Source organism: Betta splendens, chromosome 6, assembly GCF_900634795.4.
Source record: "Betta splendens chromosome 6, fBetSpl5.4, whole genome shotgun sequence".
NCBI lineage: Eukaryota > Metazoa > Chordata > Actinopteri > Anabantiformes > Osphronemidae > Betta > Betta splendens.
The window spans coordinates 3,463,773-3,491,062 of NC_040886.2; the positions used below are offsets into that span (position 1 = coordinate 3,463,773).

Below are 27,290 nucleotides of genomic sequence, written 5' to 3' on the forward strand. Positions count from 1 at the left end.
GTTACAGATGAGGCCTGTCGCCAGTCTGCGGGGACTGCGGAGTTGAGCGCATGCCGTTCTCCTCTCATATTCTCTTTAGTCGCTGCTCTCATCCGTCTTTATCTGTGCGTCCTGTCTTCCTCTTCCCTCCATTCAAAGCAGAGAGCCTGTAATTTGCATCCTACACACATTTCTCCGCAGACGTCTGAGTTACGAGGCCTTTGTGTGTGGATGTGTGTGTAGAGCCAGTGCAGCCCAGTGTAGTGTAGGTGTTGTGTTTACGTTGTTGAACTGCCTGCTTCATTTGTATTAATATTTCAGCTCCACAGTGGGCTGCTCCTCACCGTGCTGTATGTAGATGAATTATGTAACAGAAAGGAGCACGGCACAGAACAGCCATTTCCACTTCATTCTGTTTGAGGTGTGTTTAAAGGGAAGGTTTGAGAGAGCGACGGTTGAGATGGAGAGAGAGACTGTGTGTGTGTGTGTGTGTGTGTGTGTGTGTGTGTGTGTGTGTGTGTGTGTGTGTGTGTGTGTGTGTGTGTGTGTGTGTGTGTGTGTGTGTGCTTGCTTATCGGGGGATTATCAAGGATTGTGCTGTGAGGTGTTGGTGTGTCGCTTTTATCTCCAGCTTTCCACGAATATGTCCCCGTTCACTGATCCTCATTATCACTGATAGTGGAATTGATTCTTTCTCTCCCGGAAAACAAACCTTTAACATTCATATTGATTCACACACAGGCACACACGCAAAGCTGAATCCTAACAAAATAAAAGTGCCATGGTTTTGTCTCCAAGTTTTATTAGATACAGTAGCACCAAGATTTTGAAATAAAAATAAATTGTTTCTATTCAGTAGACATAGTTTATATAGATATATTTATCTTGTGTGTGAGTAAAACTCTGGCTGAGACCTGGAAGAAATACAATTCTTTAAACTAAGCACAGAGAAATTAATAAGGGTAAGACTCAATAACTAGACACTTGCTGTAAGTACTACTGTAATACTCCTTACAATGCAGGTCCAGGCTTCAGACCGTGATGCTGGTGTTTGGTCAGAGTGGAGTTGCCTTTTAAGACTTCCATTACCATTTTAATGTTAAGCATGATGCAAACGATTTAAGAGGACTGCTGATCCAGGATTCCTCCAGCCTTCCAGGCTTTAATGAATGAGACGGTCAAGGGAACCTGGCAGGAGGTTATACATTCGCACAGAGGAGATTGAAAACCAGGCCCAGGTATTATAGCGCTCTCTGATATTACAGTGTTGTGGTTCTGTGCTCTAGAAAAGCCTCTCATAAATCACTACTGCTTGGGCAGATGAACCTTAACCTTTTAGTATTTCTTATTATATGATTATATTGTATTTTTTATAAACAGATAATCTTCATATAATGTTTTTTTATATATTCTCTCTGTATTTCTTTCTCCTGACCAGCAAAGATTGATGCAACTCTACTACTACAGTAAATACATACATTAGATACAAGCAATTTGTCTATTTAAAAATCATAAAATAATCTAAATAAATTCATTTTGATCAAATAATGGGATTATGGTTGTATAAGCAGCGCACTGACCTAACAGGTTGTCAGCAACAATGTCCTAATAAAAACAAATCCTAATATTAAGCACTTATTAAAAGATGAAGTGTAAAAATGACAGAGTCATCATCCAGAGCAAGAGCAGAACGCTAGCCGGTGATCAGAGCCACTGACCCGGTCCTGTAGTAGTCAACAAAAGTCAGTAAAACCATTCACATTCAGACATGAGACGCTGGTCAGTCTGTCTGTATCAGGTGGGACAGGATTAAACCCAACACTGAACCAATAATGTAAGATTCGAATGGGGATTAAACTGTTACTTATGGTTGTGACCATCACCACACTTGTCTTAGTTTGTAAGTTGTCACCTGACCCATATGTTCCACCAGCTCCAAGCACCCTGAATATTGAACTGATCACAATTGTTTGCATCACTGATCAAGCTATGTTTCCCAAAAAGTGTCGAAGCGATTCATTTTTTCCTAACTCTCATTGCAAACACATTCAGGTCCTGCTGTGGTTACAGTACATACATTACCCAATACTCAGAAACCAAGTCCAACCTTCTGCACCTCCTCTCAGACCTTTGCCCAGTATTCTGCCAACCAACTGGACTAGAAACCCTTTTTCTACAAGAAGGCTTTAGAGCTTGGTGATGATGTTGCTGACGAGCTTCTGGAGGTCCTGGGTTCGGAGCTCTGTGGTCCTCAGCACCTCCTCGTGATTCGCTTTCTCACCACTGTCGTAATCTGTGACAACCTTGTTGGTGATGAGCGACAGCCCCAACACACGCAGACCACAATGACGAGCAACCAGCACCTCTGGGACTGTACTCATACCTGGACGGAAGGAGGAAAGGAGCAGCTGAACAAAGGCCATAACACAACACTGCCTCCATTATATTTGAGAAATAATGCAGTGACTTGGGACCATAACTGTAATTGTTTCCTTCTTTTCTTATCAAGGTACTAATTAATTAGTCCAAATAAAATGATTTCCTCCTAATGATTGATCGGTTTGCGATTTCATTTTCTTTTTCCCCCTTTTCAGAATTCGTTAACGTGCTTAAAACCATTAGTTGTCACACTATGGCTGATGAAGACACCTTTGTTTTTTTTCTTAGTTCGTTTCTGTTACACACCTCTACAATTCATGTTCATCATGCTTATTACATGTAGCTGGATTTCATTTTGAGTATTTAAGGAAGTATTTTTATTTATTCAAACGTTTTTTTTTTATCTGGATTTTTCTGTCCCCAAAGCGTGTTTGCCTTGAGTTTGTAAACTTGCACTTGCTTGATATTCTTTGTGACTGTTCATTCTTTTCTGGTTAGACTTATTGGATTTTGGTCGTGAATTTAAGCTAAACTTTAGTTACCATCTTAGTGTTATCGCTTTCCTGTCAATAAAGGAGGAGGAGGTCCATAAATTTACTTTGTCAAATGCGAAATCGGAAAGCAAAACTGACACAAGTGCGCATTACATGTGACAACTCCTACTGTAACACTAGGGGAAAAACAGCATCAGTGCAGCGTCAGTCAAACTTTAGTCTGTACTGCTCAACAAAGTTTAAGTCTTAATTAACATCTTAATAATTAATTATTGACCTAAATTATTTTAGCACTTCTACATTATAAGGATTAACCAGTTAGGCTTAGACTTTTTCTTATCCAGTCTGGGAGTTTATATTTGGTTGTGAAGCTGTACTCACCCACAGCATCTGCCCCAAGCGTCTTCAGGAGTCTGCACTCTGCAATGGTCTCGTAGGATGGCCCAGCCAGCATGCAATAGACCCCCTCCTGCAGGAACTGGTCACAGCCCTGCTCCTTGGCTGAGCCCTTGGCCAGCTCCCTCAGCCCGCGGTCATATGCGTCGGACATGCACGGGAAGCGCACCCCAAATCTGGAGAAAGGTGAAGCGTTGGGCGATTGCTACTTTAAACCTTCCAGCATTCTGGCGCTGCTCTGTGCTTGTGCTGTACAGTGTACCCGTGTACCTCTCATCGTTGTGCCCACACAGCGGATTCTGCCCTGCAAAGCCTGGCATGTTGATGTGATCCTTAATGAGCATGATGTCCCCCACGTTGTAGCTGCCATTGAGTCCCCCTGCTGCGTTCGTCACAATCAGAGTTTCCACACCCAGCAGGAAAAATACTCGAACTGGGTACGTGACCTGGGGAGACAGACGTGACAGCGCCGACATCCTCTCATTACCTCAAGACATTCAGCACGTGCAGGTGTTAACAGAGTGTTTCTATTGCTGTTGGTTTTGGCCCGTCTGAACTTGTGGTCGTCGTGTACTAAATGTTGTGAGGAGGCTGATGGCCCATAAATGACTTTTTTCACTGCTTCCACATTTGAAAATGGCTTTTCCCATTTCACATGTCTCTACACCTTCAATTGCCGGTAAAAGCTTTTTGCTCGTTAGTGCAGAAATGTTGTCAGGTACCCAGACTTGCAGATAAGGTCAGCCATGTCCTTTTGCAACATTAGACTGTCTGATAAAACACTTTGACCTATTCGCCTGTTTAGTTGAAAGTGAATTCACGCAGGCGTGAGTGGTTAAACTGTAGCAATGAGCTATTAATGCTGAGCTGACTTTTTAAATTATTTGCCAAAGCTCTTAGTGTCTAGTTTACTGGTTCAAGTGGTGCTTTGGAGTTTTAAACTATATGCTGATTGAGAATGTTAACATATTCACAGTGACAGTGTGTACAATGTGTACGGTAGAGTATTACCATGGATCTGTTACTGTTTCCATGTATGGAATGTTTACTATGTTAATGTTTATTATGGTGATTCTCCCTGACTAATTAAAATACATTCGATGAGCTCTTCTGTTCAGAAGAGCAGTGTGTGTTTTTGAGTTCACCCTGTTCTTTGTTCCAGAGGATTCTGTTCTGTTTTGCTTTTGAGTTGGATGGTGCTAAATAAAAGTCTTAGAGGAGATGACCTGGATGGCGTGCAGCACACGTTTTTCCCAGGTTGCATTAGGGTAAATTCCCTACAACTCTAACAGTTATACAAGCTTGCTTACATACTGTATACTGTAACTCATTTTCTGTGATAATTGACCTCAGTGAGCTTTAAAGATGCGTTCAGTTTATGTAGATATTCATCTTATCTCATCTTATCATTTGTCTAAAGTCCTGTCTTGATACAGGAGGGTCATAAAACATCTGTCTTTCTACAGTATGTTAGCTTACAGTACATGATTCAGCCTTTTATGATTCGGTGAAGTTTTTATTTAAAATTTTATGTGTAAATTGTTGTAATAAAACAATAGCAGGACGCTGCAGAGTAAAGGTCAATGCTGTGTCAAGTCACTTGGCAGGTTTCCAATTCTCATCACAACTGTTAAATTGTCATTATGGGCTGACCGACCTTTGGCCAAAAAGCACCTATAGCACAAAACGCTTGACAAAGTCAAAGCTTGGGATGTAAGCCGTAGTTTGGTTGTCCTGTACTGCACAGTATATAACTCACATCAAAGGTTTCAAAATGCAGAAGCAAGTTTGTTCGGACAGAAATGGAGAGAAAAACTATCTCACAGACTAACAGAGGATAGATATGTCTGCATGTCTGTTCCATCCAGTTTTCTGGAAAAGTCTTGCGGTTTTCATCAAAATGTCTTAATGACAAGTCTCATTAAAGTGATGGTGGGATGTTGATTTAATTTTATGCAGAACAACACAGAGTAAATAATCAAATAATGGTAAAGCCTAATCCTCCATAATGCTTTTCATTCAGTGCTATATTGTGCATCTTTACCATGCTAACAGCATGGATGGATGGATGGATGGATGGATGGATGGATGGATGGATGGATGGATGGATGGATGGATGGATGGATGGATGGATAGAGGGACAGACGGACAGACAGGCAGGCAGACGTTTCTACTCACTGTGTTTATGTTGTATCCCTCGTAAAAATGGAAGCGGCCCTTCATGCACACACACTCATGGCCGTGTAGCTTCCCAAAGACAAGGCTACCCTCATGACCTGGAACTGCATGGCACATACGGTATATAAGAAGCTTCAGGCATGCATGGAAACACGTGACTGTCTGAACGCTTGTCATACTGTATATTCTAGATGGAATTCCGTCAGTGACAACTTACCGGTGCTAGTGGGGAAACGGGGGATGTCTTTATAAGGAAAGACAGTTTTGTTCTCCAGCAGATCAGCCAGGCCACCCAGGCCTGAGCCACAGATAATGGCCACTTTGGGGCGGTGCTTTGTGTGGTTTAGCAGCCAGTCTGCTGTCTCCTTGTACTCTTCATAACTGTAACTCAGAATATATGAATCATTTTTATTACTGTCATGCTTATCTGAGTTGATAATCAGCTTTCGTAACTCCCTTGTTTTTTGATGTTTGATAATTATCTAGATAACCATGATCATCAAGGAACAAATGTCACGAATACTACAGTAGCCAAAATCTGACTTTAACACCTAAAAAGACATCACTGTGTAGCAGACAGGAGAATACACATAAAAATATAAACAGAAAAATCTATAGCACAATAGATGCCTAGGAAATATGTGAAAGACACAAAAAACGTACACTATAGTCCTACAGTGAAATTTAATTACAAGATGTCCTTGCCCTAATCAATCAAGTCTATTATCAGCTGAAAAACTACCAAAGGCACTGGAGACTGTCTGAAAGTCAGTACTATACAGTAATTTGTTATCTAAACTCTATGAGTTTTACTTTCACTTTAACTGCACCAAACAAGTTAATATTGAGAGGCTGGTCAGCTGGAATTGACTGTACAACATATTTAAAAGTGTGGAACAAGCTGTAATTCTGATTATAAATCTGGTAACATGCCCTTGTGCTTGATGGTGTAAACCTCTCTGCCTCCAGCTTTGTTAATAAAACACAACGAGCCTTCAGGTTGCAAGCCTTCACTAGACCAATCTGCAGCAGGACTGAGCCTGGTGATGACAAGCCCCTTTTGGAGGAGCTGCCTATAGGCTGGCTGCTACATCAGAACAGAACAGTTTCTACAACCCTCACAGGTTCTACAACCCTCACAGGTTCTACAACCCTCACAGGTTCTACAACCCTCAAGCATCCTTATAAAGTGCTACTGCTGTTACCCTGGAGCCAAGTGGGACACAACTTGTGCAGAAGACAAAAACATTTCTTTAAATAGAAATTATAATTTCCACATTGTTTAGATTATGTTGTGCTCACTGTTTAGTCTCATGCTGTATGTTCTGCAGACCTGTGACACTCTAAACATACTATAGCTGAGTATTCTTAGCAATTAGCAGTTGGCACACATCTGCCTGCTTCCGGTGATGAGAGAAAGCAGACACCATGAAGTGACAGCAATTCTAATACCCCTTAGTCTGAGTCTGCTCACAGTCACCAGCGAGTTTGGCAAGTCTGAACTGTTGCTAAGTCCAAACTACACTGGCATGTTAAGTGGGTATTCAAAGCTGTTTGTTCTGAGGGAAATGCACATATAGTGCATCCAGTGACACCTATAAACTACAAAGTTACACAAAAGCAAAAAGCGTGAGAAAAAATCTCTCATATGTTAAAATCCCCCAAATAAAGCATTGTATTGTCATAGCTTCCAACCTGTTCTCAAAAAGCACAGCTCATATCAAAATACTGACTTCATGACTTCACTGATTGTTGATTGTTTGTTCCTATGTTGAGTATTTTATTTTCTTGGTTTCACTAAGAACATGTCACTTGCAGACGTGCAATGGCAAAAAGCCCAACACTCACACAGGCATCTGCTATTCTGTTTGTAAGTGATTTGTGATCAACTGGATTTGTGCCAAACCCAACTGAACAATGAATGACAGCAATTCACTTTAGTTAACCTTTAAATGAGTGAATTATAAACTCAGGACATGAAACATAAAGAAATTAACAGTGATGTGCAACACATTTAATGCCCATCCACACAACACGTGATTTCTTATCTTACAGAAACGACGTGCATGGTGTTTTATGTGTGTGTAAAGCAGAAAGATGGTGTGAATGAATTTTGAAAGTTCATTCTTTTATGATAGAAAGACACTTACTATGATGTGTAAATCTTTCTAGGCCTTGTTCTTAAAAATGTGGTGTATAGTTACAGTACAGTAGTTTCAATGTACTGTATAAGTACCTGCGTCTGAGATCCTCTTTGGCAGTTCCATGTTTCACTTTCAGTCTGGGTGTTTCTACCACACACAGTGCATGAGCAGCCCTTTAAAGAATGCCTGAACTATATGACTTCCCCGTGATCTTTCCTCTTGATGTTTGGTGACACAGCCGGAGCTTAACTCAAATACTGTATATTAGAACAGATCCATCATGGAGTTTCTGTTCCAAGTTTTTTTTTTTCTTAGTGTACGTGTACTGAATTATTTCTATTATATAGAAATCATAAGTCATTAAAATGGTTTAAATGAAAGACAGTTTGACATTAAAGACCATGTCTGCAAGAACTAGTGTCTCTTATTTACATGTATCTCTTAAACCGACCCAGTGAGCCAAGTGTTATAGCTTCAGATGCCTTCAAAAATACAGTATATTAGCATGAGTCTGCTCATCTAGAAGTACTGTAAGTAATAACACATAAATGCATAATAACTACTCATTAGGTTGTTGAAGCACTATAGCTTCTTAGCCTGCTAATACGTTTAGCTACTATCACAGCTATATGGAACAAAATCCTTTATCCTCACTAACACGGAGCTGTCCGTGGTGCTTTGTTTACAGGCTGGCTGGGAAACCAGTCTGACCGGTCTGAACTGTTGCTGAGCCCCACTGAGCTCAGCAGGGAGGAACTACTGTACACGGCTGGCCTGTGGTATGTCACCTGGAACTGAATAGTAGTAGAGAGAGAGGGATGGATCCTGGTACATGTCCTTCATATGTCACTGAAATCCCCAAAATAACCCGACTGTGCTGCTTTGGCTCTCTAAGGTGTTCTAACAAAGCGCAACCACAAACTTCTATTGAGTCGCTGCGTTTTTTATTATACATGAACCAAAATAGCGCCTAAATAAACTACATTGAATCAGCAACGGATTTATCGCTCTTACCTACAAGACCGGGAGGATGTCGCTTCCATATTTGTTAAAAAGCGGCACAGATGAGATGGAAATGAGCCGCTTGCGTCGTTTTTGACAGGCGCTGATCGTATTCAGCTCTTCGTCGTTAAAGCTGCTGGCGATTCCGTGGCGACGGACGCAGCGGCGCAGGTCGCGGTGCGCGCTGACGCCACTGCGTATCGGGCGAGAAGGCGTGGCCGAGCCGCGCTGCCGCTACTTCTGAAGGAGATTAAATCCGATTTTCTACAACGGTGGGCAACCCAGTGATGCGTTCACCATGAGAGACAGGCTGGGAACAGAGGGAGGAACAATGCACGGGCTACGAGGGCACAAGGAGAGAGAGAAAGAGTGAGAGAGAGAACCTAAACACACAAACATTACATAATGTCATTCAGTTTAATTCATTTGTGTCCCTACACTTAAACATTGTCAGATGGGAGCATATAAGACCAATGATACTAATAAAGGATTTGGTTTATTAATCCCTGTAGCCTACTCAAAAGATGTGTCATGATTAGTCAGTCAAATGGGATAAATAAGTGAGCTGCAGATCACATAGAAATTCTTGTGCTGTCATCAAGCCCACTAGGCTTTTAAATCTCTTTTGTAGCCTCACTTGCCCTTATGATGACCCCCTCATACACACACACATTGGTTGGTGTGAGAAAAAGCTGGAATGGGACATGCACATGAGACACATTGTATAAGGGACGTGTCTATTGTTTATACTACAGTCTGTAGCATACAAACTAATATGTTTTCAGCTGCATAGCAAACCACATAACAGAATGATTACTGAAGCGAGTATCTAAGTAAATCCACTGCCTGTGGCTACAGAATTTATGAGTAAAAAAAAATCTGGTCATTATTATTTTTAGGACTTATTTGATGCTTTTAGATTGAAAATTTCCTAATAAAATAAGATCATTTGGTAAGATATAATATTCTTTACTGATTTAACAACATTGTTGAAGTGTTAGTTTAATTTAATTTTACTAACAGTTTAAGGTAGTTACTGTTTGTCAATTTGCATTAGACCCGTTACATCTGAGTGGACGTTTTATTTACTGTAATGGAGGATCTTAAACTAAAATGTATTGGAGTGTTTTCAGTTGGAAATCGTTGGGTCGAGCAGACTTGCTTGAGGCAGTTTAATCCCAGAAATCATTTTGGAAAGCGCGAAGGTAGGAAGCCAATCAGAGAACACCTTGCTTGGAGGCGCCGGCTCCGTTGCCCCAGCAACGAATGACAACAAAGTTGGGCTCGGCGTGGCTATGGAAACTGCAAATCTACGGTTTATTCCTCTACGACCTGGTAAGACTTTTCGTATGTAGCGACAGTACAACAATAGTTTTACACCAAACACGATGTTGAATGCAATTAAATAACCTAGAAAACGCATTTTATTGGCGGACTAGCTAAACTAAAATATATCTGAACACAGCCTGGAAAGGTGGATTGCACACATTTGCTACTGTAGCTTCAGAGCTCAGTGTCACTTCTTTCTCTTCTCTTCTCTTCTACAGGTGTGTTTGCAACAAAATGTTCACGCTTAACAACCTCAAACTTGTTCAGGAGGACAAGCCAAGAAGGGTGAGAAATCATGTTTTTAGCCATACTCTGTTACACTGTGGTAACTTAGAAGTGAGTACACTAGGTGTTCAAACTGGTAGTTTAATAAATTAACAGGTGAACAATTTTGTGTGACTTTATGGTAAACGTCTTCTGGTCAGTAAACTGACTTCTGGTCAGTTTAGGGAATAAACTAAACTGACCAGTAATTGCTCACAGCAAACCAAAACAAATATTTGTGTCACTGCAACTTTTTGTGTTCAGAATCACATCCACATGGGTTTTAGCGGAGTCCATGATCCAATAATCACAGGCTCATTTGCTTTTTACTGGCATCCTTCAGTTAATGTACAAAACTGTACTTAAGTGACAAAGCCCAAATGATAAATAGTCTTTACTCACAACCCTTTTGTCTCTGGAAGTTCAAGGCTGCTGGAGAGTTGATCAGAGAGGGTCAAAGATGTGTAGATGGTTGGTTGAGAGTTTCGTTCCAAAATGATCTTGGCTCTGAATTTTCTCCACAATGACGAGTGTCCCTCTGCCCAGTTGTCCCAGGGACACCATGGTTCTCACTCGCCCACTGTGTCACTAGGTCTTCCCCCTCTCTCAGCCTTCCTTCCTTTCACATCCTCATCATTTTCTTCATCCATTGTCACAATATCATAAAACCGATCAGCCATTTTATCCTCAGGAACCTGAATTTGCCTTTCTTACCCATAACTTCTTAGCCTCCTCTGATGGATGTTGGCTGTTCAGCATTCTCCAGGTGTCACACAAGTAACCTTTGGTCACCTCTCCTGGATTTTGTGGATGAGTTGTCATAAATATACTCTCCAATTCTTTATTAATTAAAGAAATAATAATAGAGAGAAATTAAAACTTAGAACAGCATCACTGCTATGCTGATTCACACTTTTTAAGCGGAAGTGTTACAGGATAACAAACAGTGTAAAATCATCCTGATGCACATGTTACTGTACTGTATAAATGCAATACAATGGTCATAATATTTTAAATTGATAGTTTCCGTTTATTGTGCTTATTAAAATTTCCCCATTACTTTATTGGTTGATGTATTCTAACTGTGGTTAAAGCAGGGCAGTAGACATCAGTGCAGTTACATACAGTACAAGACTGAGCTACGGTGTTTTTTCAGGTGAATCCGTCCGCTTACATCCAGGAGATGTTACAATCTACAGAGGAGCGACTAGCTAACACCAACGAGATATACCGGCCCCACATTGTGGAGCTGCTTGATATGAGGCAGTCAACAAATCACAAAGTAAGTCCCTGCCATTGTTGTGTTACATCTGTGGCTTTAATCATTACTTGTGCTTTCACCATACCAAAGATGAAACTAAAGTTGTATGAGACAGTATTGCCAAAAAATGTGAACGACAGCAGGTAAGTGGAGGGAACCAGTTAAACGTGTCAGGTTTGAATAGGAGCTTGGAGCAAATACCAAAGGAAACACCTTTAATGAAGAGTGACACCGACAAAAGATACAGTAAAGGTTGAACAAGAATTTGCTGTTACAGCTGTCTTCAAAATGTGTGTTTTTCTACCTTACATTTTCTGAGAACGAAACCTTGGGGAGTTCACTCTAACTTCTGAGTGTCTAAAAATACATTGCAGTTGACATTGCAGTTTGACAAGCTTTCTTCTCACTACAAAAGACTTGTACTGTAGAGGGCTATGTAAAAAGTGTATAAAATATTTATAAGCCTTTATAAATTCCAGCTAATGTTACATTTACTGTACAGTGCAGTCTATGAATACACATATCGTTGAACTTACCATTCTTATGGGAACTTACAGTATGTGTGTCTTCAGTTGTCCACAGTGGATTTGGACCAAGCACTTTTCCAGCCCTATCCTTCTGAGCTGGTCTTCCAGAACTTCACTCCTTCACAGACCTACAAGTTACCTCTGTGTCTTTTCAACAATGACAAGGTATGATAAATGTTCACACAAACTTTGCTGCTGGGCTGTGGTTTAAGTCCACATCCAGCTGTGAATGGATCAATACGCAGTTTAAACACTTTGACTTTAGCAGCAGAAGTAGTGTTACTTACAGTAGATCCAGCAGACCACACGTCACAGCATGTGTGTTGAGTGAAAGTTGTGAAGGATGATTGGATAAGGTCATGCGATAGAGAAGAAGATTTAGCACAAGAAACAAACAACTAATGATCAATTTCTTCAGTGCGTGTTTGTGTTTGTTGCTTTATGGGTCTGTAGTTTTAAACAATTTGTGTGTTGTCAAGGTTTCACGGAATGTGAAGGTGGAGCTGCAGGATTCAGAATATTTTCATGTGGTTGGTTCAGAGAACGCACACAGCAAGGTCGCACCAGGACTGTATGCTGCTTTCACTGTTATTTTCACCCCACTGGACAGCAAGGTACTGGACACAATGTTTGTTTGTTAACCCCGTCCTGTCAGCTCAGCGTATATGGAATGCTGAAGGCCTTGTTTTGTGTGACACAGTTCTTATTCCATATAAAAAATATACAGCAATTTATTCAGAAAGCACAAAGAAATCAGATTACTTTTTACTGTATGAGCAGACATGTACTGTAGGGAGGAGCAGAGGACATTCATTCAAATCTCCTTTTCAAGAGCGGTGCCATACTTGCGGGGCTATAGATTAAAATGTTTTTCATTGAAGTCTCTCTACAACCCTCCTCATGGTCATTAACAGTAAGTATTTTGATTGTTTGAACGCCTTTATTCATTTTTCCTGTTTAGGATTACCACCACAGCCTGGTTTGTGTGACAGAAAGGGAGCGTTTTGTGGTCCCAGTACGTGCCATTGGGCCACGTGCCCTTCTCGACTTCCGAGATGAGTTCAATTTACCTCTTTGTGTCGTAAAAGCTTCCACAGAGAGGACTCACCTAGTCCGCAACATAGGAAACAGCAAGGCCAGGTTCAAGCTACACACTGACAAGTGAGACCTGTTTCATCATTTTTGAGAGTATTGTTATTGGATGATTGTTATTATATGTATTTTTGTTAAGCATTTACAGTACATTTTTTCTGACATTAACTTCAGAAATTTGTTGCTTCTCTGCTTCTTCCAGGCCTTTTTCAGTAACACCCTCCTCTGGGACTCTTGACGTAGGAGAGAGCCTGCAGGTGACAGTAGAGTTTCACCCAATGACAATTGGCGACCACAGCCAAGACATGCTGCTTCACTACCACACTGGTAAGGATGAAACTCTCTAAACCTCTAAATAACAAACACAACTATGAAACAAAGACAAAAAACACACTTTAAAAGAAATAATGACTACAGCTTCTGTTGAGCAGTATCAAGTATACTTTGGCACACATTTATGTCCCACAGCTATAGTTAAATATTCATAGGTGTCCTAATGAGCATATTCATATTTTTTCTTAATAAGACTGGCCTTGTTGCAGTTGCATCGATTGTGTAACTTTTCCAACTAAGCATTTTCTGTAAACTTACAGTCATTCTAGTTTAACCCTTACCAGTGAATGCAGCAGATGATCAGATGATGATAGGGGGCTTTGGAGTTTTTGTTGCTGCTCTACAGTATGTGTATATTTGCTTGTACAGTAGCTGACAACTCAAAGGCATTTCACAATGATAGTAATTACACATAACCCTTGAATCTTGTGTTACAACATTGAACTTTAATATTGGGCAGACTGGCTTTACCGTATCTTTACAAATAGGTGGTTAGACCTTAATTATTTAGGTATTAAAGCAAGCAAAAGCAAAAACAACTTAAATGTACTGTATTGCAGTTATTACTAGTAGTTATCATTATATGGAAATTAATACCCTGAATTGTCTTAAGCCAGTGGAGTATCGAACACTTTCAGTCATCAAGCATTTTATAAATGCTTGATGACTGAAAGTGTTCGATATGTTTTCCTAAAATCGCTTGTTACAACTGCACATCACATTTAAACCCAGTGGTTACTCGTCTCAGTAGCTTTTACAATTAGGCAAACCCCTTAAACATCAAAGATGAAAGCTTATGGCTTGTGTACATACACTAGGGTATCAATTAGGTAAAAGGAGAAGGCGGCTTTACCGAACACACTAGGCTGTTTAACTGGGGCTTTACTTCAGCTCCCCCTTGTTCTATATGTCTAAGAAAAACAGAGGCCTTTTCATGATACCATCGATTTAAAAACAGAAGGTTTCAAAGTAGTTTCATCAGAATCTCTAATTCTGTTCTACTGTCTTTTTAAAAAAAAAATACTGTATACAGTATCAACTGCAGACTAACCTGGCCAGGTTGAAAAAGGCTCCTACTATTGGTCTGTGCAGGCGTGGTTCTTCACGCAGAACTGCATGTTCTGTAAAAGAAGAGGATATATTTGAGTCTTTACCATAAACGAGCAGAGCGACTGTATGTCAACAGATGTCTGCCTAAGGAGTGTCAACATTTGTCACGTCCAGCAGCATTAAGCTTTAATAGAAAGAGAGCCAGTCCAGGTCCAGAACACTACTTACAGCCCATCAAGAGACTGTCATTTTTAATTTAGCACCTTTTTCTGTCTCCTTCCTGCTCATGTATGTTTTAGGTCATCATGCCACTGGAGGCTTTACTCTGCTGACAGGCCGCTGAACGCTTTAGCATAATCTGCTGTGTACATGTGCCTGTGTTGTGTTCTGATTTGCATGTACAGTACATCAAGTGGGTGCATAGTACATCATCCTTTCCAGCTGCCAGTTAACACCAAGTGAATCTTTGAAAAATAATAGTCTGCACAGCTCATTCCTTTTCCATCACTGTATGATAGACTTAAAAGTCCAGCCATCCTTCACTCTTGCTGATTTAAATGAGGAGATGGGCCACTCTGATGGAGTTAGGTAAGAGAGGACACAGCACAGCAGCTTTTTAGAAAAGCAGCAGACACACAGCATGTGGCTGCAAAAAACAACGCATAACCTTGAGATGCAAGTACGAGTATGTGCGTTCCGACACCCTTCTACACACATACTGCAAAGCTGTAATCAAAGATAGCTGAGGGGGTTGTGGAGTTCTCTCACTGTGAACATAAAGAAATTATGGGAAGAGAAAGCCAGTGTTGGGAAGACGGCTTGGTGGACAGCAATGATGAAAGCTTTGCAATAAGCTGCAGCTCTCCCTGCCTGTCAGCTGCTGTCATAGCATCCTGATGTCTAGAGATAATTGCTTTTCTCTCTGCATTCTCCAATTTTTCTTTCTCTCTTTCTCATTTCCTCCTATCAATCATGTTTGGCTGTGTTCTCCTTTCGTTCTTCCTTCTCCTTCATTTGTCGACGTCCCACTGCTGCACTGTCTTTCTTTTTAGCAGGACTGGCTTTTCTGTGGAACTGTGCCTCTTGCTTTATTGTATTTGCGCATATGCCTATATATTCAAGTATATTCATGTCTACCCGATGGGAATCTTAGTGATTATTGGTTAATTGCTATAAGCAAACAGTCCTCTAAATCTGGCGATATTACAGTTTGTATTGGTTGCTTTGATGCAGCCGTCCAGTAAAACAACACATTCCCTTAACAGTTCACACACAGGTCAAAACACTGGAAATATGCAGCAAAAGCTCATTTTGCCTTCAAACAATACAACTTGCAACCAAGTACATGAACACGACCAATCAGTCATAACACAGTGGACAGCAAAATGCGAACTACTGATCTCAGTTTGAATCAGTGCTTCATTGATCGTTATTGGAGCCTATTTGTTGTATATGTCAAATTTAACTTTTATGCAAAGAATTGGATCCAGATGAAGAAATGCTTCGATTTATGGAATCCATGACATTCATTTTTCAAACTGTGGCAGAAAACTGAAATATTGTAAATATTACAGAAAATACACTAAACAGACCTTTAGCCCTTTTTCAAGATTTTTGTGGTGGAGTGTCAAACAGCTGTGATGGTGAGTTCACTCGTCTTACTGGTTTCTAATAGTTAGGAACAGATCTCTTTGGTCACCAATGCTAAAACAACGGAATTTGAACTGTTGGATGTCAGTGTTAACTGTTTTGCAAAAGGGAGGAGAAAATGTGTCAATTCAATGAGAACAGGTTTACACATTTGCTACATGTGTCTAATGCTCTGCTGGAATAGTGATGATGAAAATAAGTGGAACCTAGTTATGGAAAACAGGTCAAAGCGACTGATAAAAGTAAACATAATAGTTATGGCTTGTTTGTAATTTCCTTCCACTAGAACTGGAGTCAGTTTGTTGTCAGTGCATCCTAAAGCCAAATAAAGACACATTTCGCTGCTATGGAGGTTTTTCACACTACTTAGATATTAGGTTCCCCTGGTCCCAGTTAATCACGTGTACTCACTTGTGTTAAAGCCCAAGCAGAGATGGATTAAGAGCTCTTCTATCCAGTCTGCATTACGCAGCATTTGGAACCCTAATGGGAAAGCTTGTCTTATAAAAGATCAACACATTTGCTTATCACACTGGAAGATAAACCTTTTGGTTTTGGATGAATGAAAAAAGGGTCTTTCTATTTTTGTTTGTTGGAGCACTGAATTGCTTTTTATGAATGCACCTTCTGCTTATTTTTGATGATGTGCAGTTCTTTTGAAGTAAGCGTGGGTATTGATTCACTTGTCTGATGTTGTTGACCTGATCTCTTGTGGAAACCTATCTTTATTCTTAATTGGACTGCCCTCATTAAGGAAAGGCTGAATAAATAAAACAGCTATAGACTGGATGTGTAACTGAACTTGATTTGCAAATGATTTGGAGTTTAAAGATGATAAAAAGGTTCCAGTTTGTTTTGTTTCTTTTGCGCTAGAACAGCTTTTTAAAGCTAAGAAGTGGTAGTCATATTAGAATGTGTAAACTTTCTGTATTTAAATGGCTGCAAGACTTACTATTCATACATGGATTAATTATTGGTCCAGCCAGATATATTCTATTTGAGTTTTCCTTTGTTTCTCTGAGCCATACACAGGTATTAAAAAACAGCTTCGGATGGTTTCCATCCAATTCACATGATAACATTAACCCATTAATGGCGTCTGACTTACTGTGCAAGGTAACAGATTTGTTTGTGTTTTGTTCCTGTTACTGTCCTTACTGTGTTGTCATTCGTCACCCTGGAAGCCAGTCAGTGATACTCTGAGCTATGCTCACAGAATATACAGTATGTGTGTGTATGTGAGAAAGTATTACTTGCACTGGGGTTTGAAATCAGCTCACTCATGGGGACAAGATGTTGTTCAGGGGATGTGTGTCATTATATTCATCCTTTTCATAATAAAGTGTCTTTGGGCACAATATTAAACTAAAAAAAAATTAATCTGTGTAAGATTTTAAGTTACACAACTTTTTTAACGTACAGAACTTTAATTGTTAAAGTTCATCCATGTATCCATACATTATCTATACCACTTTTTCCCCAAAAGACATGACTGACACCACAGCAGCTTTGCTTGGCATCATCTACAGTGTTTTGCATCAAAGACAATGTTTCAATTTATTTCAGCATTCCCATATTCACAACAGCAGGCGTGCACGGCTGCAGCATTGTTTCAGTTCACAAAATGTTTGTAGTCAAACCTGTGAGTTTATATTCCTCGGACAAAAACCCACAGAGCACATATCCAAACTTCAAAAACGGTGCTTTGTTAAATAAATATGCACATCAGAACAGTTGTACCTAAACCAAAGAACGACATGGGGAAACATGTCTGATTTACAAAAAATCCATGGCAAGTGTCTATGATTGTTTTGGCTAAAGACAAGCTTTGAAACAGTCACAGTAAAATGGAATACCCACTAGACCCTTAGTCCATGTGAATGTGTTCCACCTCACTTTTGTTTTTATCTGTTTGGTAATTTTGCTAAAGTCCAGGTGTGTGTGTGTGTGTGTGTGCGTGCGTGCGTGCGTGCGTGCGTGCATGTGCACGCGGGCACATGCATGCGTGCATGCGGGCACATGCATGCGTGCGGGTGCGTGTGCGTATGCTTATGTTGGACTTATATTTAAATTTGTTAAGATCGGCAGGAAGAGTATTGTAAATAATCTCAGGATAAGCAGTGTTTTTCTACAGCTTTAAAGCTCTTCTCCTTCCGATTTGAATGTAAACAAACATTCACTTAATTTCCATGATACCTTGTTCTTGTTGGCTTTATACAAAACATGGTTTTGCATCTTATTTTTATTGCTTGTTATTATTGCACTACCCTCAGGGTTGTAAGTGTGCACACTGTGATGGTGGCCTTTTTAATACCATAGAGACTCATTAAATGTCCTATTGGATTAAGCATTAAGGACATTTTCTCCTGAGACTCGAGGTTTGAAGGTTTACTGCATTGAACCACTCTTTTGTACTGTGTTGTGCAGAGAAATCACTTGTCATAATTTAAAGCCTTCATATTATTTTAGCCTATGTATTTTGCATAGCTGCAACTCAAAAAGTCTTTGGCAGCATAATAAAGTAAGTTGCTTTGGATGCCAGCTTTCCAGGATATTTTGAGAGCCATTTTAATCTCTCTATGATGCTCTATTTGATCCAGATCCAGTCTTTTAAAGCTAGACTCTGCAGTGTGTCCTTGACTCCATAATGGCTTTTTTCCTCTGTTTCCTGTCATATTAGGCGTAAGCATCGCTGGGAGCAGCAATAGCTGTTCAGTGAGGGGATAGGATTATTTAGTTCTATGCTGCTACAGTATACTGTATGCTGCTGAATGCCATATCTGTCAAAATATTTAAATAATTTAATATCTGTTTCTCTTCATCACTCACTTTGTTACATGGCCAATGGTAGGAGCAATTAGCAGCACATAATCAAAAGTTCTAGACCGCAGTGTTTTGTCCGTACAGTATACACATTGTTTTTGCATATCTTCTGCTCAGGTGAAGATGTGTACATCAGCTTGTATGGGGTTTGCGAGGAACTGAACATCTATCTTGATCCTGACTCTGTGCTACTGAAGAACACCTACATCTCTCTAGCCAACGTTCACACGGTGTCTATCGCCAACACCAGTGAAATCCCTCTTCGTTATCATTGGTCGGCATGGTCCAGTCGAAAAGACTTGCAGGGCTTGAGGTACATGCACACAAAACAATACACTAACTTAGAGAATTAAAATGTGACGGGAATTAGATAATGATGATGTTCAAGTAGTTAGTTTGGTCTTGGCCCCCTCCTCCTCTCATGTAGCAAGAATTAACTGCTGTGTTTATATTTCACCAACACATTTGTAGCCAAAAATACCCCAGGATTCCTTTGTTTTTAACAGCTTGTCTTTGTTGATCTCTCGGCCTCTTTTTGTCCCCAAACCTCTCTAGGGAAAGCTCAGGGCTTCAGCACAAGGAAGAGAAGGAACATTCGCAAGTGCTGTCCAGAGCCATGCAGGAGCAAACAGGCCAGGACCACCTACTGTCCCTTTCAGATAGCTGCATAATGGTGGAACCAGCGGTGGGTTTGTGTGTTTAGCTTGGCTCAGTAGCTATTAGGATTAGGAATGTGCTCTAAAAATCTGCACTGTGTTTGCAGAAATAGATCAGATGAGGATGTGTTTGTTCTGTCACAGTGAGCTAACATTCTACTCTCTGTACAAAAATCCAATCTGACTCCTCAGTGACAACAGGGCCTGAGGACCTTTAGGTAGCTTGACCTAATCTGACACCACCAAGCTCCTTTTTCTGCCGGTGTCTCCTCGGCTCAGCTTAGCTACCTCAGGTTCCCTGGACAGTGGGGGAAAAAGGACACAGATGAAAGGCATAGAGGGCAGGGGGGATAAGAAGGGGAGGGAAGGACATAGAGTAAACAATCTGTTGGCAAGTCACCACAACAACAACTTTAAAAGGGCATTTAGCAAAAATGGTCAGCAGTCAACACAAGAATACAACAACTGGAGTGTGATTTCTACATTGTATTCTATGCTGAAACACAAAGACTGAATAGAAAAAATAAACTGAATTAACAATGCTATAACCTATTGTCAAATGTGTTATTAGAACTTTCATCCAATAACCTTCACATGTGGTCCAAGCATCCATTGAGGCTGCCAGCAGCTTCATCTTCAAATGATCAGCTAGCTTATTTGCTTCATATGTTTTGATTGAAATCCTCTTCTTTTTTATGGCTCAGGAGGGAGAAATATGGCCCAAAATTACAACACATTTCAAGATTGTTTTTAAACCTGAGGAGGCCAAGGTGTACCAACAAACTATATATTGTGATGTCACAGGTAGGCTATACTGTGAGTGAGAGTGTTTTCAAAGTTGTCTTTCAATATAGAGTTGGAAAAGTGCAAATGGGATTTGAAATTAAATTATGACAATCTATGTATGCGTATATGCTTTTTTATTTGTTAAACCAAACCCTTTGGTTTGTTGGTCTTACACACTTCGGAATTGATTTTTATACCAGCCTCAAGCAGGCCTCTTACTCGCACTTTGAATCAATATCTTTGGCTTTCTCATAAAGATCCTTCTTCCCTCAGTGGGTGGTGCTTCAATGCAGACAAAGAGCAAGCCCTTCCTGTCTGTTTACTTATTGTCAGAGGACAACTGCTCTTCTCCTCTTTGCCTCTTTAATGTTCACTCCCCCTGTATTGTGCAGCAGCTGCAGTAAAACTAGGTTGAAAGACCACAAAATAAACCCCCAAAATCAGCCTAAATAACCACTAGAGGACTCATACTGTAGCTACTGTACTTCATCTCATTTCCACATTGGACAATTCAATTCAGTCATGAGGACCTATACTAACTTCATCCCAGTGGCAGTAAAAGGTTGTTGGCAAATTTGCATCTGTGTCTTCTGAGCCGGAGGCCAGATTTACATTCATTTCCATGTTTTCTAAGGCAGGTGATGACCTGACCACCACAGGCCAATAACAGCCAAACTGGAGGCTACTGATCTCTGATTCTTCTTAGTAAGCTTCATAAGCTTACTGAGCAAAACAAGATAGAGCTCCTGTGCTGTTTGATGAGTTCAGGGAGGGAAGAACTAGTACTGTATACGTTTAGAAAGCATTTATACTTTATGTACTGTATAAAACAGTGTTTCCACATACCCATAAGATCAGTGTATATGTTCACATTTGTTTAATACTGAGAGACACATTAGTCTCCTTGGTAACAATTCTGTTGTTGCACTTTCTACGTTATGTTCCTGGTTCCCCCTATTTCTTTCTCCCTGTTTCTTCATCTTTCTCAATGTATCTCCATGTGTGCACATAGGCCGTGAATTTCCACTACCCCTTACAATCAAGGGTGAGGGCATGGGACCTAAGCTCAAGCTCAAATACAACCTTATGGATATGAAAAATGTCTTCATCGGTGACAAATACAGTTTTGAGGTAAGTAATCTTAGGGGAGTGGACAATTTATGTCTAATGTAGAAATGTGCAGGTACATGTACATTACAATGATGTGCTAAAATGTGTATCTTATGGTAGTAAGCATTTAAGCTAGACATGTTTCAGAAGTTATTAACAAAATATTATTATAAAATCACAGTAAATGGTAACGTAATGACCATGTCTATGAGGAATGGTCAAAACCCTGATGGAACATAAACACCAGCAGCTTCAGTAATTACAACAGAAACACACAAAATGACATGTCTTGTGGGTGTTCAATAAATGGAGCTTTCTTTTTCGTCTAGGTGCCGGTGTCCAACTTAGGGTTGATTGATGCTTCTTTCAGGCTGTCAAGTCCTGACACCACTTTCGGTGGCTGTTTCTCCTTCAGTCCAGAGGAAGGTGTTGTTCCCTCTGGGGCCTGCCAGACTGTGGAAGTCACCTTCCACAGTCGCATCCTGGGAACTTTTTCTGAGGACTTGCTGCTAACTGTCACAGGACAGCCTCAGCCACTTACTCTGACCTTCAGGTGAAGTTTGGTAACCTAGACCTTAATGGAACATTGAAATTTAACCAACCATACAAGTTAAAAAGGGTGGTGCTACTAATAAAACTACACTTTCACACACACTTACTAAAGTATAATTTAGCTCATGCATGAATTATGTTCCTTATAGCTCATGTCTTCTCTTTCAGGGGACGTGTCATTGGTCCCACATTCCATTTCAATGTTTCAGAACTCAATTTTGGAGATGTAGCCTTTGGTGGGTTTATTAATTTTTAAGTTTCATGAGATATATATTATATGTACTGTATTATCTCCAACCCATTAGGTTTCAGAGTGCTCTTCCTACTGTACATGTGGCTGATTTTTATTGCCTTATTTCATTTACTTCAATTTCTCTGTCTCTCTCTAAAGGTTTCCCACAAACATTAGTTTGTACACTCTTCAACACCTCATTTGTGCCTATGACATTTGCCCTGCGCATTCTGGGAGATGGTTCAGGGCCTCCCAGCATTACCAGTAGCAAACAGGTATCAGAAAGGTCCAGGAACAGCTGGCGAGGCAGCGCTGCTAATGGCCTTCACATTAAGCCCGTGGAGTTTACTGTCAACCCTGCTGTGGGCTCTGTGCGCGCCATGTCAGATATCAACATTATGGTAAGTCATGCCATTGTCATTGATTCAATTAATTAATTCAATTTTGTCGGTTAGAAGCATGCTACAATTCTTTGTGAAGATACACTGAAACTATGATGAAACAGTACCACCAACACATTCAATTAATTAGCATAATTATTGTTATTCAGTTATATGTTTTTTTTTCTACTTTACTGTGCATATGTAATGCAGCAGTTTAGAATAGTATTATTAACCAGTAAATAACATTCACATTATGAAACACTTATGTTTTGTACAGGTAACACTGTGCTCCAACACGGTCAAGCAATACAGACTGACACTAGTGGTGGATGTTGACGGTGTTGGGAAGGAAATCCTGTCTCTGCCTGTCAGAGCCAGGTCAGACTCTCTCTCACACACACACACACACACACACACACACACACACACACACACACACACACACACACACACACACACACACACACACACACACACACTCTTGTACTTCCACGCAAGTGACGTCCTCCATTGACATAATGCCCTCCCTAGCCCCTCACCCTAACCCTAACCATCACAACTAAATACAGATGTCCAACCTTTGCTCTAATCTGAACCAAAACTCAATTCTAACCGCAGCCCTAAAATCACATCTTAACCCTCAAACAGGATGTCAAAATTTCTTCACTTTGGTAGGAAAATACGTTTTTTGGTTCTCACGTCATTGCAAGTACAAATACACACACACACACAGATTATGCAATTGCTTTCAGATACTTTGTTTAAGTTTGATTCTGCACCGAGGAAACACAGATTATAGGGTAAAACTTTTTGTATTTCTGATGAGGAATAAAATTGTCACACATCATAAAAAATAAATCACTGTTGATCTGTCTTTTGTATAATTTGCATGCAATCTTTCTTGAAATTATAACCTACATAGAAATTGTGTACATTCAATTTACCTTATTTATATCGCACCAATGCATAAGAAGTGTAATCTCAAGCACTTTACAAAATAAGTCTTAAAACTACTCAATTAGGAAAAACCAGAACTATTATAATATGTTGCAAACATCAGTGGTCCATTATGTCCCATACAGTACCACCTCTAGTTCTTTAGTAGACACCCAGTAAGATGGGTGTCTATGGCAGTAACTGTTCTTCTGGGTGCTGCTGATGCTTTGACAAGCTGTGAATATGGTCCATTGAACTCTCATACAGGTGTCAACAAATCAGTTTAGAATGTTTTAAATATTCAGAACCTTAATTTGCACAATAATACATCAGAATGTCACCTGCACCATTACGTAGAATAGAGCAATGGTAATCTGACTTCCTCAAGGCAATCACTGTCATCGTACATTTATGAATTGACACTGCAGTTTTGGCGTTATGAAATGAATTTAGCTTCAGACCTTTCCCTCTCCTTTCTCTTTTTCTTCCTGTCTCCATTTGACACTACCTGTGTGTTGACAGGTGTGTTGTCCCTGAGATTGTTGTGGAGACACCGGTGTTGGACTTTCAAAGGTGCTTCCTTGAATACCCTTATCATCAGCAAGTTCGACTGAGCAACCACAGCGATCTGCCTGTTTGCTACGGCATGCTTGACCAGGTTAAAATGTCAATATATATATATATATATCTGTACAAAAATTAAGTACATACTGTCTGGCAGGAAGGGGTACCCTGTATTCACTTAGCATTCAGTTGAAAGAGGACCAACTCTTTTGTAGATTTAGTGAATACTGTATATGCATATTAAAAGCAACACCCTAATGATCACAAGTCAGTATGCAGTACAGTGTCCAATTTATTATTTTTTTAAATTAATTATTAAGGAGCTGTTGGTCCTGAGGGTCTTTGTGACTAATGAGGATCAGTTCGGTGTGTACATCACATGCTGGATTTGTATGTCTGAATTAAAAGCATCATTTTTGTATGTCACACACAGCAATTTGAGGAGAATCCATCAGTGGTTTTTGGCAGTTTTTCACCCAGAGGTGTAATTTATCCTCACAGTACAGAGGAGCTTCCTGTATTCCTGCTGGCTAAGGTTGTAGGAATGCTGAATCACACTCTAAGCATTGCTGTGTTTGGCAGTATGCAGTCACCGCTGGTTAGTGTGTGTTTGCTTCTGAATTATATCACAGATGTTGCTGTATTGCTAATGTAAATGGAATCTTTGTGCACACTGTGTAAATTCACTCTCTAAACGATGCCTTTCTTATGGTTCTGTTCTAGGAGGTGGCCCTGTCATGTATTGGACAAGGTCCAGTAGTTTTAATCCAGAGCCCACAGCTAAACTTTGGTAAAATCCCTGTTCTGACCGACATTACAAGGACCCTGCTCTTGTCAAACCAGTCGCCCATTCCAGCCCACTTTACTGCTTGCATGGTAGAGTATCAACACTTCAAACCTCTGAATACAGATACTACAGTATTTAAATTGGATAAGGTAAATGTGCATGTCCACAAAATAAAATATAAAATGTATTAAGATTAAAGCAAAGTAATTTCACGCGACATTATCTAGTAAGAGTGTTCGAAACCCTTTAGTAATCTGTCCAGCAATCTCACCATTCTAAGTTACAGTACTTATAAACCTGTCCATGTTCCATTGCTTCTGTGAGAAATGTATTTAGAGTGTAATACAGTATTTAAGCTACATACCAGCTCAGTTAATAATAACATTATTAGCACTAATATATTCACTAATCACATCACAAATCACATCACACATTTATGAAAGAGTTACAAACAAGTCTAAATTATGGCTTATTTCTGCATGCTTCTGTCCGTCTGACGCAGTGAGATAGTCAGACCATCAACGGTTAAAGCAACAACGTTTTTGCGGTCAACGAAGCATAAATCCGGCCATCCAAAACAAAAAGAAAGGTTTAACAAAGCAGAGAGATGAATGGCCGACAATAATTCTCAAAAAATTTTAAAAGAAAGGTTTGGTCATTCAGGGAGCTTCCTTTGCAGTATAATGTTAGCGCTGCTTTGATAGCCGACACTGTACTGTATGTCAGGGGTGGCCAACCCTGGTCCTTCAGAGCCACTCTCCTGATTACCATGGCTAGATGTGTTCAGCAGCGGCTAACTGACACACCTGATCAAGGTAATCAGCAGAGAGAGTTGTAAAAGAAGCAGGACTGTGGCTCTCGAGGAGTGTTGACCACCCCTGCTTTACTGTATGTACTGTCTCGCAGCATGTACTCCACATGTGTCGAGCTCCGGTCCTCGAGGGTCGGTGTCCCTGTCGGTTTTCTAGCTTTCTCTGCTGATTACCTTGATCAGGTGTGTCAGTTGGCTTTTCCAGCTTGTCATTGACTAAACACACTTGGTCAAGGTAATCAGTAGGAGCTGAGGCAGGGAGAGGTGGAAAACCAGCAGGGCAGCGGCCCTCGTCGGCATAAGTTTGACACCCCTGATGTACACTACAGTATATGCAGCTAGACAGCCAGTGAACTGAATAAAACATATCCACACAAGGGATCGTTTCTTGCATTATATTACAAGTTTTAAAACATTAGCTGCTACCATTTCTCCTTCTCACTGCTGAAGCTAGTTTACAAATGGGGAAAATACATTTAAGCTATATGGCGAGAGCTGTAAGAGCGCTCACTTGAACGTATTTCCAAGATCCAAGTATGGAGCTCTCACCCTGACTGGTTTACAGAATCAATCTTTTAACACTTTTCCTCCTCATCTGAAAGGCGTCACACTCTAATTCAATAGCGTACGTTTTGCACTATTGGATGTAAAATTTGTGTAATTTTGACTGAATACAGATATGTTGTGTTCCATACAAATGATTAGTGCTGCAGCTAGATTTGAACTCACAACCTTGATATTACCAGCACCACACTCTAACTAACAGCACCAATATGCAGGTGCTCAGTAGTGGTCAGTACTATTTTTAAATTCTAAGGGGCCCATAACTGCTAGTGACGCTCCTGTCTCTCACTACAGCCTTGTTCTCCTGTTTGTCCACCACTATAATGTCGGGTTGGTTGGCCATTACCAGTTTGTCAGTCTGTATCTGAAAGTCCCACAGGATCTTTGGTCTGTCATTTTTAAATACCTTTGGAGGTGTGTCCCATTTAGACTTCGGGACTTCCAGCATGTACTCAACACAGATGGTCCTGTAAACTATACCGGCCACTTGGTTATGGCATTCCATGTATGCCCTGCCTGCTAGCATCTTGCATCCCGCTGTTATGTGCTGGATTGTTTCAAGGGCATCTTTGCACAGCCTGCACCTGAGGTCCTGCCTGGTGTGGAAAATCCCAGCCTCTATTGATCTGGTACTCAGAGCCTGCTCCTGTGCTGCTAGGATTAGTGCCTCCGTTCTGTCTTTCACCCCATCTTTGTCCAGCCACTGGTAGGATTTGTCGATATCAGACACTTCTTCTATCTGCCAGTGGTACATACCATGTAGGGGTTTGTCCTTCCATGAGGGCTCCTCCTCTTCCTTCCCCTCCTCCTCTGGTTTCTGCTGCCTGAGGTATTCACTAAGCACGTCATCAGTTGGGGCTGTCGTCCTAATGTATTCATGGAACTTAGTTGTTTCATCCTGGTAAGTGGCTTTGACGCTTACTAATCCTGTGCCTCCCTTCTTCCGCTTAGCGTACAGTCTCAGGGTGCTGGATTTGGGGTGAAACTCTCCATGCCTTGTAATGAGCT

General features: G+C 40.5%; 2 protein-coding genes across 7 annotated transcripts in view; one reads left to right on the plus strand and one right to left on the minus strand.

Annotated features, from left to right (window-relative positions):
• Positions 1 to 764: 764 nt before the first annotated feature.
• pnp6 (purine nucleoside phosphorylase 6) lies at positions 765 to 8,750 on the minus strand. The gene is made up of 6 exons (XM_029153233.3): positions 8,585 to 8,750; positions 5,644 to 5,807; positions 5,427 to 5,530; positions 3,519 to 3,694; positions 3,234 to 3,424; positions 765 to 2,362 (listed from the first exon to the last, which is right to left on the minus strand). The coding sequence occupies exons 1-6, from the start codon at positions 8,611 to 8,613 to the stop codon at positions 2,166 to 2,168; spliced, it is 861 nt and encodes a 286-aa protein (XP_029009066.1). The 5' UTR covers positions 8,614 to 8,750; the 3' UTR covers positions 765 to 2,165.
• Positions 8,751 to 8,811: 61 nt separating this feature from the next.
• The window catches only part of hydin (HYDIN axonemal central pair apparatus protein), a 53,941-nt gene continuing 35,462 nt past the window's right edge, over positions 8,812 to 27,290 (plus strand). For 4 of the 6 annotated variants that reach the window (XM_055509596.1, XM_055509600.1, XM_029153228.3 and 1 more), the window contains exons 1-19: positions 8,812 to 8,941; positions 9,706 to 9,907; positions 10,120 to 10,186; positions 11,322 to 11,447; positions 11,999 to 12,118; positions 12,433 to 12,567; positions 12,915 to 13,114; positions 13,248 to 13,372; positions 19,019 to 19,214; positions 19,457 to 19,586; positions 20,262 to 20,361; positions 21,356 to 21,474; positions 21,783 to 22,006; positions 22,174 to 22,241; positions 22,397 to 22,638; positions 22,898 to 22,998; positions 24,079 to 24,214; positions 24,554 to 24,718; positions 24,844 to 24,996. In XM_055509596.1, the coding sequence (XP_055365571.1) occupies positions 10,136 to 10,186; positions 11,322 to 11,447; positions 11,999 to 12,118; positions 12,433 to 12,567; positions 12,915 to 13,114; positions 13,248 to 13,372; positions 19,019 to 19,214; positions 19,457 to 19,586; positions 20,262 to 20,361; positions 21,356 to 21,474; positions 21,783 to 22,006; positions 22,174 to 22,241; positions 22,397 to 22,638; positions 22,898 to 22,998; positions 24,079 to 24,214; positions 24,554 to 24,718; positions 24,844 to 24,996 (2,391 nt within the window). In that variant the 5' untranslated portion in view covers positions 8,812 to 8,941; positions 9,706 to 9,907; positions 10,120 to 10,135. Of the gene's footprint in view, positions 8,942 to 9,699; positions 9,908 to 10,119; positions 10,187 to 11,321; positions 11,448 to 11,998; positions 12,119 to 12,432; positions 12,568 to 12,914; positions 13,115 to 13,247; positions 13,373 to 19,018; positions 19,215 to 19,456; positions 19,587 to 20,261; positions 20,362 to 21,355; positions 21,475 to 21,782; positions 22,007 to 22,173; positions 22,242 to 22,396; positions 22,639 to 22,897; positions 22,999 to 24,078; positions 24,215 to 24,553; positions 24,719 to 24,843; positions 24,997 to 27,290 lie in introns of those variants that run through there. The other 2 variants (XM_055509599.1, XM_055509597.1) reach the window with 2 other exon arrangements.